This window comes from Onychostoma macrolepis, chromosome 13 (genome assembly GCF_012432095.1).
Source record: "Onychostoma macrolepis isolate SWU-2019 chromosome 13, ASM1243209v1, whole genome shotgun sequence".
NCBI classification, from domain to species: Eukaryota; Metazoa; Chordata; class Actinopteri; order Cypriniformes; family Cyprinidae; genus Onychostoma; species Onychostoma macrolepis.
The window spans coordinates 16,411,140-16,424,798 of record NC_081167.1 but is presented as its reverse complement, the minus strand read 5'-3'; the positions used below and the strand labels follow the sequence as shown (position 1 = coordinate 16,424,798).

Here is a 13,659-nt window from a genome sequence, read left to right as displayed (position 1 = left end):
ATTTATATTTTGTAAGTATTAATAATTTAATTTATTAATTGTAAGTATTATTGTAGTATTGTATTTTCCTAAGTATTAATGTCTTTAAAAAAAATCTTACTGACTCTAAACATTTAAATGGTAGTGTAGATCTATCTAAAGTGTCAAAAAAAAAAGAAACATTATCATAATCTTTAAGAGTGCAACTAAAAATCTTTAAATATATTTTATCTTTCTGTATTGAAATTTGTGTATCTCCTTTTAAATGTCCAGTAATTTGTTTAATTTAAATATTTTAAAGCAGATTTTACCTTATTCTTTCCATAAAAAATAGCCATAGGTGCTTACATGGTATAAAACTACCAAATAACAAAATTATTAATTATGTTTATGGTTGAAAATTTTTAAACTTTGCGATGGTGAAATTTTTTCGTGACCAGTATTTTGATCGGTTACTCACACAAACCTATTGTGTACTATACAAATATTATGAAATCGTACTGATGACTTTTATGATGCTTTTGGTTCTTGAATTTTCTAGAAAATATCAGCTTAGACTTTCAATAAGAAAAAGGGAATGGCAAAAAGGATTTTCATTTTTAGGTGAGCGGTCCCTTTAAGAGGCATCTCTCACAGGCACACACGAGGAAGACGCACGTGATTATGCTCTCAGGAGGTGTCACTCCACTGTTTACAAAAGCTTCAAAAGGCTGAAGACGAGCTGGAGTGAGAAACCGGTGCATTTGTTGTCGGCCAGCATCTTGAAGAGCCTCAACATGCCAGCCATCTCCAGCCTGAGCCTTTTGTTGCCAAGCGTGCAGAGCTCCTGTTGCTAAAGGAAGTACTTAAATGTGTAGTTATGTGAGATCCCTACTCGCTGAAGCCGGCCCCCCGCTGCTTCTTCCTGCTCCTTGGCTGGATATGAAGTGTTGCTTGATGGGCTTTTCCCCTCTGACAGTGTCACAAGAGGAGTGACAGATCCGTGGGAGAGCTGACCCTCCTCCCAGAGGAAGTGCTGGGAGCCAGGGGTGGCCCATTCAGTGCCCGAAGGCCACTCTCTTCTAATGGAACATGATAAGCTTTTCATGAGGCACTGTGCAGCGCTGCTTTTGTGCGCTTGTGTCTCTGTGGGCTCGGTACATCAGTGCAGTCATCGCTTTGCTCTGAGTTCATGGCAACACAAATTGTGTCATTGAGAGCCACACCTAGTTAAGGTTACCCATCTTGCCTAGTATGTGTGAAAACAACAATTAGACCTTGTTAATGATAGTGATTTCAGCCAGATAAAAATGCTTATTCTTATTACTGAATATTAATGGCCAGCTTTAAGTATTGGGTTAGTTTTAACCCATCTTTTATTTGCAAAGGCATATTGTAGATCTCATTTTGTACCATTCATCCATGTATGTTTCATTGCTAAGAATGTTTGACCAAGAAATTTGTCGTCATTCTTCAGGTGGAAATTCTGACTTCTCTCTGGTTGCATCGGCCACGTCTCAAAGTCCAATCAACAACCGATGAATTGTTCATTTTTCTTCTTTGATAATCTGTTACACTTTTTGCATCACATTATGGAAGAAAAGATGTTACTACTTCTGTTTTGTCAAGACTTTAAGAAAGTTACTGAATTCTGTTATTTTACAAAAATGAATGATACCTCAGATTGTGAGTCGTTGAGGAAAGATGTGCTACTTGTCTAGCCAGTTTGACCTTCATTTTATTCACCTAAACAGAATGTCCCAGTCAATAAACAGTTAAAAAAAATCCATATCTCCCCATATCTGCTTTCTGAGTATCATAGAGACTTGGTGACCAGCTTTGTTTGACTCATGCCACTAAGCGACCACCCAAAACACCCTAGCAACCACTTAGCAATGCTTTGGCAACCACCCACAACACCACTGCACTCAAGGAAATGTTAAACTAGTTATTACAAGCATGCACACAAACACAACTTTCATTTAGTATGAACACACATTTGATTAAGCCCTTTTTTATTGTTAATGTGACATCAGTTTATTTATTTGATTATTGTTGGTGAAACCATTTTTCTATATTGCACTTTTTAACTCCATAGTATATAAAATACTAGAATTTACGGTCACACTTTATTTTAAGGTCAAATTCTAGCCATTAACAAGACATTAACTATGACTTTTGCCTTAAACTCCTTAGTTGCTGCTTATTAATAGTTAGTAAGGTAGTTGTTAAGTTTAGGTATTGGGTAGAATTAGGGATGTAGAATATGGTCATGCAGAATATTACTTTATAAGTATTAATAAACAGCCAACATGTTAGTAATAGGCATGCTAATAACCAACTAGTTAATAGTGAGAATTGGTTCCTATACTAAAGTGTTATACTAAATTTATTTTCAGTTCTTATTCTTAATTTGCTTTAAAAGGCCACACATATTAATGTATGTGACCGCATGTAGATGTAGGTATCGCCTCTGGAATGCATTTGAAATCTGTTAGCATTGTTTACAAATTCACCTGGAATTTTTAATCAAAATGTTCAGTTCAGAGTCCTTCTTTCCTTAGCAACAGCTGCCCCTGGATTCACTGCATGAAATATTGTTTAATATCAGTGTAACAGTGTTTGTCATAATGTCAGATGGTTCTTGAATACTGGATAAATATTCTTCATACACTTCATATTTTGTTTACATGCGCACATGTATGCACGTGAGCGTTAGCTGTTAGCAAATATCAGCTTCAGACATCGGTGTTGTGTGGAGGGGAACTCTGTGTGTGTGGTTTTGATGCTTGTGTTTGGACTGCAGAGGCCATGGGAGGTCACGTCCTTCAGTGACTCAGACTATTTGCATGCTGTTCAAATCTGTTGCACAGACAGGTTTGTGGTGGATGCTTTTCTCTGTAATAATGTCCAGACATGGGGCAGGTCGTTTGTTGCCTTTGTGTGGGTCTTTTGTGTGTGTTTGTGTGCACGTCTCTACACGCTGAGGGATGCGTGCAGAAGTACAGTACACGCGTACTTTCTCAGAAGGCTCACTGCCCTGCGGCACAAGGCTTCAAGTCCTCTATTTCCTGTTTACAGTGTCTGAGGTTTCCTGTTCTCGATGCATCTCCACTGGGTGATCTTGTGACTGTACTCTGGACAAGGCCTGTGTTAAAAATAAAACACCCTTGTTTCAGTGTCATCAAAAGTCTCACTTGTTTTTAATTCTGTGTATGCATAAAGTTTTTTTTTTTTTTTTCTCGTGTAAAAAGTTTTTATTAATTTCTCTTTCTCTTTTGTACTTTTAGGTTTGAAGAGATTGTCAAGAAATTCAAGGTTGAATATCACGCTGGAGGTGCCACTCAGAACTCTGTAAAAGTCGCACAGGTTGGTGCTCAAAGCTGTAGCCAGTATTAAATGCATGCAGTGCTAGCAATGACAAGGTTATGAATTTCTAGAGAATGCAGGAATGGATAAAATGTATAGCTTAAGTTCAATGTAAGTTTCTTTGGATAAAAATGTCTGCCAAATGCATCATACAGAGCTCCCTCAGATGGACAGGTGGTTTTGTACATCCTCTGTGGTCTAAAGTGCTCAACTAGGATGTCTGTAAAACCACAAAGATGAAAAAAATGCAACATATTTAGTTAAAGAAGTTTAGTGCATCTAGCAGAGTTCTAAAGGTCAAGATGTCAGATGATTGTCTGTTTACGATATATGTCATCAATGAATATATTTATACAGATTGATATTTACAATGATTATTAGGGAGCATTTTTAACCTACTTATACAGGCATATTTTTACTAACAATATAAATAGTTCTTATGTACATTTATAGTAATTCAATAATTAAGAAGAATTCCTAATCCTGAATAATTATGGGTGTACCTATAAAATCAAATCAAATATTTTTTAGATGTAAATAATGCATAAGATATGACAATAAAACATGAGTTTTGTTTTATTTATTGAATGATTGATTGATTTAGATGTATATTTATATTTCTGTTTCTCAAGTTTTAAAGTGTTTTCTGCAGAGTTATAATTCAATAGAAATGTATTATTATTATTATTATTTAATATTGTAGTAATAATAATAATATTATTATTTTATTTATTTTAACACATTAAACATTTGATAGATACATGTGTTTACACTCACTTCTGAGATTTCTCACAGTTAATAAGATGTAACTAAGATATCTTGTAGTTTTTGGTCACTATAGGGTTTCTGTAGAGATAGTAATCTCAACTAGATAAACATAGAGGCCTTTATTAGAAAATTATGAAATGTGTTTGATAATATGTGGGTAAATAGTTACTTTCGGTGCAGTTTTACCTTGAGCTCTGGTAATTGTTGGCCCTCGGGCCTGTACAAAAGTAATGTACCATAAAACCATCTCATTTTTGTGAGAATAATGTCAGGGGTGAGACTTGTACACAGTAATTCTTTCACAGCGTAACTTTTTAAGAACTTGCTGCATGCAGTATATTTATCTTTTTTGGATCCATTTTTACTCCAGTTTTACAGGTTTATATTTGTTACATCAGACACAGCAAGATTTAAAGTTGGATGCATCTCCCTGATTTATAGCCCAAATGAGAGACGGTTATCTTAAGATCTTTTCAGCCCTTCACTCTAGCTGGCCTAGACTGCAGCCATTCTTGGGTTCGAGTGTTTCCAGAAAGTCTAAATATTGTTTTTCCCTTTTTCAAGCTTTTTCCGAGAATTCCCAAGACATGATGCTTCACATCTGAGTGGGATATTTTATTTGTGTGATATTGTTTAATGCCAACAACAGAAATAATCTTAAGTCCCTGATGGTGCAGTAGGGTGCTGTCACAGCAGAGAATGAGATCTGCTCAGATGGCCTTGTTGCCCTCAGGGCCCAACTAGACGGAGTTTGATTCCTCCAGCACAGAACTGCTGTGTACTTTTGCAGGTGGCTGCAGACATCAACATTTTTAAGACCTCAAATACAGGAGTTATTTAGATATTTATCATCTAAACAGACACATGGAATTTTCTGATGATCTCCAGATGATGCACAGCATCCAAATCTACAGATGCATTAGGCTGTAGAGGCTTTCACACACAGTGCATCTATCACTGTGAAATACAGACCTCGGTGTGTGATGAGGTAAGACTGTGGATAATCATTTGGGAATCTGCCAGTGCAAGCAAATGTGATTTCATTACTTTAGTGTCTGACTCCTCGTGTTGCCGGGCACATTTGTTATGACCCGAATACAGCCCTAAAGGACTTAGAGAAATGATTCTTCATTTAAGTCTTTCTTTTTCTGCTGCGTTCCAACATTTATTTTGCTTAACGGGATTTGCTGTAAACGTCCTTGCGAGGATGTCTGCGCTATCTTCCAGCTCTTCACCTGCCGTCGCAGATAACAGAGTCGGGGCGGTTAAAGTTGTGCCCATTTGAAGCGGCGGTAGTTACGAAGGCTCCCAGTGATATGTGGGTTGTTAAGCAGCGGTTTGATCAGACAGCTCTTCAAAGCTGGTTCGCGTAAGAAGGGAAGCTTGATGCGGAACCAGGCCTCTGAGATTAACACATGGCAGCACCTGGAACGCCAGGAGCAAAGCAACCTGTGTGTCGGTGTCGCGGAAAACGAGAGCTTTCAAACGCAATGACATGGGCTGCCTTGTGCGCATACATCAAAGCGCCCATGTGGAGATGAGGTGCTCCAATCGGAGGCTGTTCTCAGCCTCGGGCGCTGCTTGGCAGACGTGGGAGGGAGCATGTTCCGCTCCCAATACCTGACCAAGATAGGTAGACCATTTACACAAGAACAACCAGTCATTGGAGAAGCAGAGCTATCTCGCTTCCTCTGCATCACCTTTTCTCACTTCTCCCCTGCTCTTCCTGAGACCATGAAATCAAACCGATCACCATTTTTTTGCCATCTTATCCTCTCTCCTTTCTCTTCATTCCATTTGTACGCTCCAGAGAAACACACATTCCCCATAGAGTCTTTCTTAAAGGTTCAGTCACTCATAAATGTAAATTCTGTCATCGTTTACTTGCCTCCATGTATGACTTGCTTTCTTCTGTGGAATGCAAAAGTTGGAATAATGGAACTGTCAAGTTTCAAAATGACAAAATACACGAGTTGTGCACTATATTCAATGTCTTTTGAAGCCATTTGATATCTTTGTGTCAGAAATAGACTAAAATTGCCATTGAAGAAAAGTTCAAATCCGGCCTAGATCTCCTTCATAACAGTTGACGAGTGATTTAGCCATTATTTTGAATGAGGTCTTTTCAGTGCATTAGTTGATTCAGTTTAAAGAATCATTCTCAATGATTCATTCACACACCAGACTGATCTGGTTTTACAACATTACATTTCATTTGTTTGTCACACAAACCTATCAAATGGCTTTGGAAAATATTGAAATGAAACTTGAAATGTTACATTTTATAATTCTTTTTGAAGTTTGAAAGCTCTAGTCCCCATGCATTTTAATCATATGGAAAATAGCAACAAGCATATTCTTTAGAATTGCTCTTTTTGTGTTGCACAGAAGAAAGTAAGTCCTATGGGTTTGGAACAGCATAAAGGTGAATAAGTGATGACAGAATATTAATTTTGTCTGAACTATCCCTTTAAGACATTTCATTCCGTTACCGCATACATTCCTCATTCTTGTATAAAGCCTAGGACGTCAATATAAATCTATTAATGGTTCAGCTCTAAGCCTCCCCGGATGGTTCTTTTGATGTGTCTGAATTGGTAAATTTGTGCAGGAGACATAGTCTTAGTCTGACAGGCACCACTCTGCCCCACAGGATTTTCACAGATGAAGACTCTCACCTGCAGAAAGTAACGATCTCCCATTCTCTTTATATAGCACTGCAAAGAGAACGCACCAGCACTGCTCTACAGCCCCAGACATCAAAGCCAGGGCAGAAAATCACACTCTCCTCCACTGTATATACAATGTTCCCCAAGCATTCTTCTGCACTGTGATCCAAGACTCGGGTCCATTACATGTGCACCCCTGGTGCGGCCCCTTGAGCAACAGAGAGTTTGAGAGGGGAAGAGGCTGACACTTACCAACAGAGAGAGCAGTTGTTAGGTGCTGCCTCTATTGGGAGGTTAAATTACTCCTCTAGAGCTCGATGGGCCTACAGCTTTGAACAGTTGCCACTTTTGAGCACTTGCAAATTGTTGCAGTCAGAGTCTTAATAAGGTTCATTGTCTACAAACTGACATTTTTGAAAGCAACTTGTAACATCATAAGTGTAATGTAATTGGTGTTTCGTATTAAAGGTTCATCCAGAAATTAAAATTGTCATCATTTGCTTACCCTCATGTCAGTCCAAAGCTAAATGACATTATTCTGTGGAAGACAAAAGACAACTTTTTTTTTTTTTTTTTTAAATGCCTCTTTTGTCCATAGAAGTCAGTAGTCACCAAAACTGCTTGGTTACAAACATTCTTTAAAATATCGTCTTTTGTGTTCCAAAGAAGAAAATCCATACAGGTTTGGTACGACAAGAGGGTGAATAAATCATGACTAAGTTTTCATTTTTGGGTGAACAAAAGCAAGCAAGCAAAAGAATATATTTGCTTCTGCAACCTTTCTTTCCTCAACTTCTTCTGTTCTCCTTTTTTTTTTTTTTTTTCCATTTGTCGCTGGCCCATGGTGCCTTCGCAGATTCTTTTTCAAAGTGGTGAGGGGGCCCAACCTTGGACTCAAACCGGACTCTTTTATTGGAAACACATGTGCACTCTGTAGTTGGAACTCCTCTGTGAAGAAAATCACTTAGCTCTCTTCAGCACACAAAGGCCTTTCCCAGTTCATATTTTTTGCATGGAAACTTAAATTGGGGAAAAGTTGGTGCCTAGAACCAGACATCAGACTAGAAGACGAAACGTTCCATGACCTCATGTTTGACTTGACTTACTACTTTGCTTTCCTTTTGAAAAAAGTCTCTTGTGTCCATCTGACCTTTCTCGATAAAGAGTTAATATATTTTTTGTCTTTCATGGAAGAGCTAGTCTCAGTGGAAAGGGGAGGAAAATGGCAAATGTTACACGTGTATCAAACTTGGCAGGGGAAACGTTTGGACGAAAGGAAATTTCAGTGCAAAAGAAAGGAAAGTTTGAAAGCTCTGAAGGCTCATGAGATTAACAAGACACATACCAGGGAACACTAAACTCTCCACGGTGAACGGCCGCAACATCTGTGTGCGATATTCACAAAGGAGAGAATGGAAGTAGAAAAACGTCTCAGTGCCTCACTGTATGCGATTGAGGATTTAGATACGTGCAAGTGTGAAATCCTCCTCATTGTTCTGGATTTCTGCAGAGGGAATGTTTAATGTACTTTGAGCACAGGGAGGTTGTCTGATTAATGATTGTTAAATACCTGCAGGTTTTGGAGATGATGTGCAGTGCGGTGAGAAGCTGAAAACAGCCCCATCATTAAGCATGCTCCTGCGTTTCTCGACAGAAGGTTAATTGAATGTTAACATTCAAAAGCGCCAGCTTCTCGGACAACTGCGCTGCCAAGAACAGTTTATTTCCTTCCTGAGTTGATGAAGGGTCACAGACAATTAAGCACCCTGAAAAAGAAAAGCGTAGCAGACTCACCTTTTGCATTCCTGGAGAGCAGCGGACCTGGCATCCATTTCCGTCTTGCGCAGGAAGCTCTGCGGTTCTCATGAGGCCAGAGCAGTTACACCCAAACGCTGACGGTGAGCTTTAGCAGAATTCTTGTGAAATCACACCTTTCCTCTTCCTTCCACCAAAACATTGTTTACTGGAAGCGTGAAGGGGCGGATACTCTAGACTGTACCGTTGTTGATTGCCCTGTCTGTGGCTGGAGCACATGTGCTGTGTCTCAGCTAATATTTCACCATTTGTGCCTCATAGGGAGTTGGAGAGCAGAGTAGATCATAACAGCTCTAATCTTCGGTTTGATCAGTCCACCGGCCTCCCAGCAGGGGCTCCCAATTCTCTTCGAGTGCTCTTGTCTTATCTCAAGACCTCATAATCTAAAAGGGTCGGTGATACACCGTTTCCCACACTGTTCTCGGACTTGGGCTTTATTTATGTGACCTATAAATCCATTCAGCATGGTTTCACTTTAAGAAAAAAAATCAACTTGTCTTACACTCGCTACAGGCAATACATATGCGAAAAAACTTTGGGTCACGAAGGTCAACAAGTCATGGAATGACATCTGCTAGTTTATCTAGTTCTTTTTTGTCACACTTTATTTTAAGGTCCAATTCTCACTATTAACTAACTAATAACTATGGCCTTTGCCTCAATAAACTTGTGTAGCTTATTAGTAACTAGTAAGGTAGTTATGTTTAGTATGGAGTAGGATTATGGGATGTATATGGCCATGCAGGATAAGGCATTAATAAGTTAGCCTAATATGAGTCCTAGTCAATGTTACAAGAATTGGTCCTTTAAAATAAGAATTTGGTCTTAAAATAAAGTGCCGTTAACATACTGTAATTTATTGACTAGTCTGTTGGTGACGTCAAGATAATTTTTTTTTAAATTTAGAAATGGTTATTTTTATTCATCACAGATGCATTAATTTGAGCGTAAAGTCTCGTTTCTATTTCAGTAAATGCTGTTTTTTTTGCACTTTCTACTCAAACAATATTAAAAATATATCACAGCATTTATAGTAATATATTTTTATATTATATATTTTATTATATTGTATTAAAATATTAATGTTATTTTCTCATTAAGAAGAAATGTTTCTCGACCACCAAACCAACAAATTAAAATGATTTTTCATTTGATGAATGACACTGAAAACGAGTAATGGCTGCTGAAAATTCAGCTTTGTCATCACAGGAATAAATTCCACTTTTTAAATTGTATTTAAAAAAAAAATTATATGTAGTTAAAATAGATAAGTTATTTAAATATTTATAATAATTTGTAATATTTCAATTTTTTTTTTTTTTTTACTGTATTTTTGAGGAAATAAATGCAGCCATTTTGTACATCCCAAGGACAATGCAGTGATATAAAACATTCATCCCGTCGGCTCTGATAGCCTTGTGGGCAGCGCGTCAACATGTAGCACTGTTGTGCTTCGGGCATCCCATGTTTGAGTCCCGGCTCGCAGACCTTTCCCGATCCCATCCCCCGTCTCTCTCCCACTTCGCGTCCTGTCTCACTACTGTCCTGTCAAATAAAGTCAAAAATAAATCTTAAAAAATAAATAATTAATTAATCCTAAAGCACTTAACAATTCATTTCTCAAATAAGCTACTTAAATAATTTGTTGTTTCAGTGGTTATGTCTTTGCATACCAATGGTGGCACATGTGCCCAAGGTTACCGACCTCTGATTTAGCGGTTCAGGACGACACTTGTCATGCCCTTGGAGTCAGACCCTGGATAGCATTGTGACAGTGTGCCATCTACTGCATCTGGTTCCGCATTCTCTGTCCTGTAATTGTGTGACATTTATGTTACATGATATAGCATGGTGTTGTTACAAAGGCAGCAGAGATGAGTCAAGCCTGGGGACATTGTGGAAAGGTCAAAGTGAGTGGCACATGTATAGACGCCACGTGTATTTATAGATGCAGGCGTTCAGATGTGACAAATGGTGATGAACACAGAACTCTTAGATCCTTCCAGCACTTAGTGTTACGTGACATAGTGAAGGTGACGCTTCCCCCGCATTATGAATAATGATTAACTGCAGGCAACCGCCAAGAAGGGCTTGGTGGGGAGAGATATAAATAGACTCTGTCTTTTGTTCATTCGCTTGCTATCACACTAAAGAAGGGGCTCAGACTGTAGGAGGAAGCAATGAGGCATGTGGGATATGGCAGAAAAGGACCTTTTCTCACTGTTACTAACAAAGCCATACTGTGCGTGAGCATTTGCATATATACACACACACACCCACGCACAAAAAACACGTTCAGAATGTAGTTGACCTTTCGCAAGCATATGGTCTTGGTATCAATGAAAAGCATACGTTCAGTTTGTGTGTGAGAAACGGCATTGAGAAACTGTCTCGCTAATGCATTGCAGAGCGATGGATATTGATGATCAGTGTTTATAATCTAACGTTATATGAAGATCTCACTTAGCACTAAATGGACTATAAAGGATGCAGTTGAGGCTTGTGGTTTATGGTTTACTGCAGCGTCCTGCCATGTTGGCAAAAATGACTAAATGAAGCTTGGAAATGCTGTTGGAGTTATGTAATAGACCACTTTTTTTTTTCCAGTAATGCTCATTTAGAGCCTCAAACCAGAAGTGTTTTTTTTTTTTGTTTTTTTTTAGTTGCCATTATTCTAGGTGACATCTAACTTCATATCATTTAGCAATCAAATCTTTGATTGTCATTAGCAATAATAAAAAAGAAACTGGTTGGAAATGCATCAAGTGACTCAAACCATTTTTTTTATTAGGTGTTCATTAAAAATCGTATCTGGATACATCAGTCTTGAAAAATGACTTTAATTGCCATTTGTTTGTAATTTGGCCCATAATTAATTTTAAAAATGATGGATTGTAATATATGGTAAATATTGTTAGAAAGTATAATTATATAAAAATATTCTTGTATTCATGTATAAAAAAATTCTATATAACACATTGTAAAATTTTTAATGTGACGTATAAAAGTGAAATGAATTATTTGCGAGTTGATGCAAGTATATTCACAACCTCATTCAATCTCTTTAAAACCTTTACTCAGAAAGAAAGCTTTATGTGAAGAACAGACACCATCACTTCGTCATTTAAGTCATCATTCACTATATCATAGTTCTGCTTGTCAACATTCATCATAGAAGTTATGATGCGTTTTGTGAGCGACTCATTCAAGCTGAATATTTTCAGTGAATCAGTTGAAGTGAATGATTGATTCGTTCATGAATTGAATTGATTCATCTCAATGATCTTGTTGCGGCAGTTAGCAGCTCCCTGGAGAGAATCAGGGGATTACAACTTAAATTTTGGTTTGTACCTCACATAAAGTCTTATAAATTCATATAATTTGGGATATAATGTAAAAGATATGTGTTTTGTTTATTGTAAATCACCAGCTTGCTTTAATACTATGTAAAATAGTAGCTTGTAGTGTTGTCAAAAGACCCGGTACTTCGGTACCAAGTCGGTACTAAAAAAATGAAAACGTCACAGTACCAGGTTTTTTTAAGTGACGGTGGTACCGAGTACCCGGTCAACCCGGTTCTTGACGCGTACGGCCCTATGATTTCCGCGATTCAGAAAACCCGGACAGAATCTCGGAATCCAGTTATAAAAACAGAATTTACAGTTTAACACGGAATGTCACGGAATTTGTCAAAGTTTGGATGAATTAATCAAAAGTAGGTCATTACACTTAAATCAAATCGCGACACGGACTAGTATCTGTAAATATTAACCCGCAAAAGTCGATTCAGATATGAATCCCGCATGTTCTGTGAGTCTCTGTGTGAATGAATGAATGGCAGAGACGTGCAGGTTTTTATTTATTTATTTTTTTACTACACACACTGAAGCGCGCGTGACGCTCGTGGTGATTTCAGCATCTGCCGTCTCAATGAGGACATAAATACATATACAACATCTACAGAACTGCTCTGAGAGTCACTTCACGAGCATTTTACCATTTCATTTGAGTAAAACCAGCGTCATATCATATAGTTACACACAGAAATTTAAAGGTATTCATGGCAACCCATCAAATTAAAAGTTTATCTTAAAGACATTGTGCCAGAAACATATTACTATTATTTAGTAGAATGTATGTGATACTATTACTACTGTTGAATTTTTTTTATAAATATTTATTTTTAAAGAAATAATCACACTATTTAATAGTAAATCCCCTTTTAACCTCCTCGTTACCAAAAAAAAAAAAGTTTAAATTTCATTATTTAAAAGACAAATTAAATTTGAGTGAAACTTGTTTACTGTTTTTCAGACTTTTATTACTTGCGGGAAAAACTTGAAACAATTTAAATAAGTATAAAGAATGGCATTGATTTTTGTACATTTCATTTTTGTTTGATTTTATTATTAAAAATGTTTTTTAATTAGCATGTGGTACTGAAATTGGTACCGAGAACTGTGGATTTTCACTGGTATTGGTACCGAATACTGAAATTTTGGTACGGTGACAACACTAGTAGCTTGTAAATTCTAATATTTGGTTTTGTGTTCCATATATCATCATACTGCTTTGGAACAACATGAAGGTTGAGTAACCAATGGCAAAAGTTTTATTTTTGGGTGAACTATCCCTTTAAGAACAACCCTACACATACCACTTGTTGGAGATAGACTACCGTAAATATAAATAATGGGTTGTTAGAGTTGATGTGCCTGGAGCTTAAAAAAGACCTTTGTAGTGTTTAAATGACAGATTTATTAACACAATCCAATAGGCTTTGATTTAAAACCAGATCCTGTTTTTCCTCAACATGAGCTTCTGAGGAATCAGTCAGTAGATTTAGTCAATGGCTTTACTGGTGGTGTGGTTGTAATTCTCACCGCTCCCTGAATTAAATTGACTGCAGCTTTCTCAGGTCTTAATTAAAGCACTCATTCATTCAGTACTAAAACCGTGTGGTTCAGTGTGTGGTTGCACAATCAGCTCCATATCATGTGCCTACATATAAAATCAATGTCTTGACTAAACCACCGATAATATGCGGGGTACAGTTCACAAGCTGTGGGCTGTATGGATT

At 37.4% G+C, this 13,659-nt stretch overlaps 1 protein-coding gene across 3 annotated transcripts in view; it reads left to right on the top strand.

Moving 5' to 3' along the window:
• Positions 1-13,659, top strand: part of adka (adenosine kinase a) — a 173,703-nt gene that overhangs the window by 34,734 nt on the left and 125,310 nt on the right. For all 3 annotated transcript variants that reach the window (XM_058794894.1, XM_058794895.1, XM_058794896.1), the window contains exon 4: positions 3,249-3,327. In XM_058794894.1, coding sequence (XP_058650877.1) covers positions 3,249-3,327 — 79 coding nt within the window. The remainder of the gene's footprint in view (positions 1-3,248; positions 3,328-13,659) is intronic.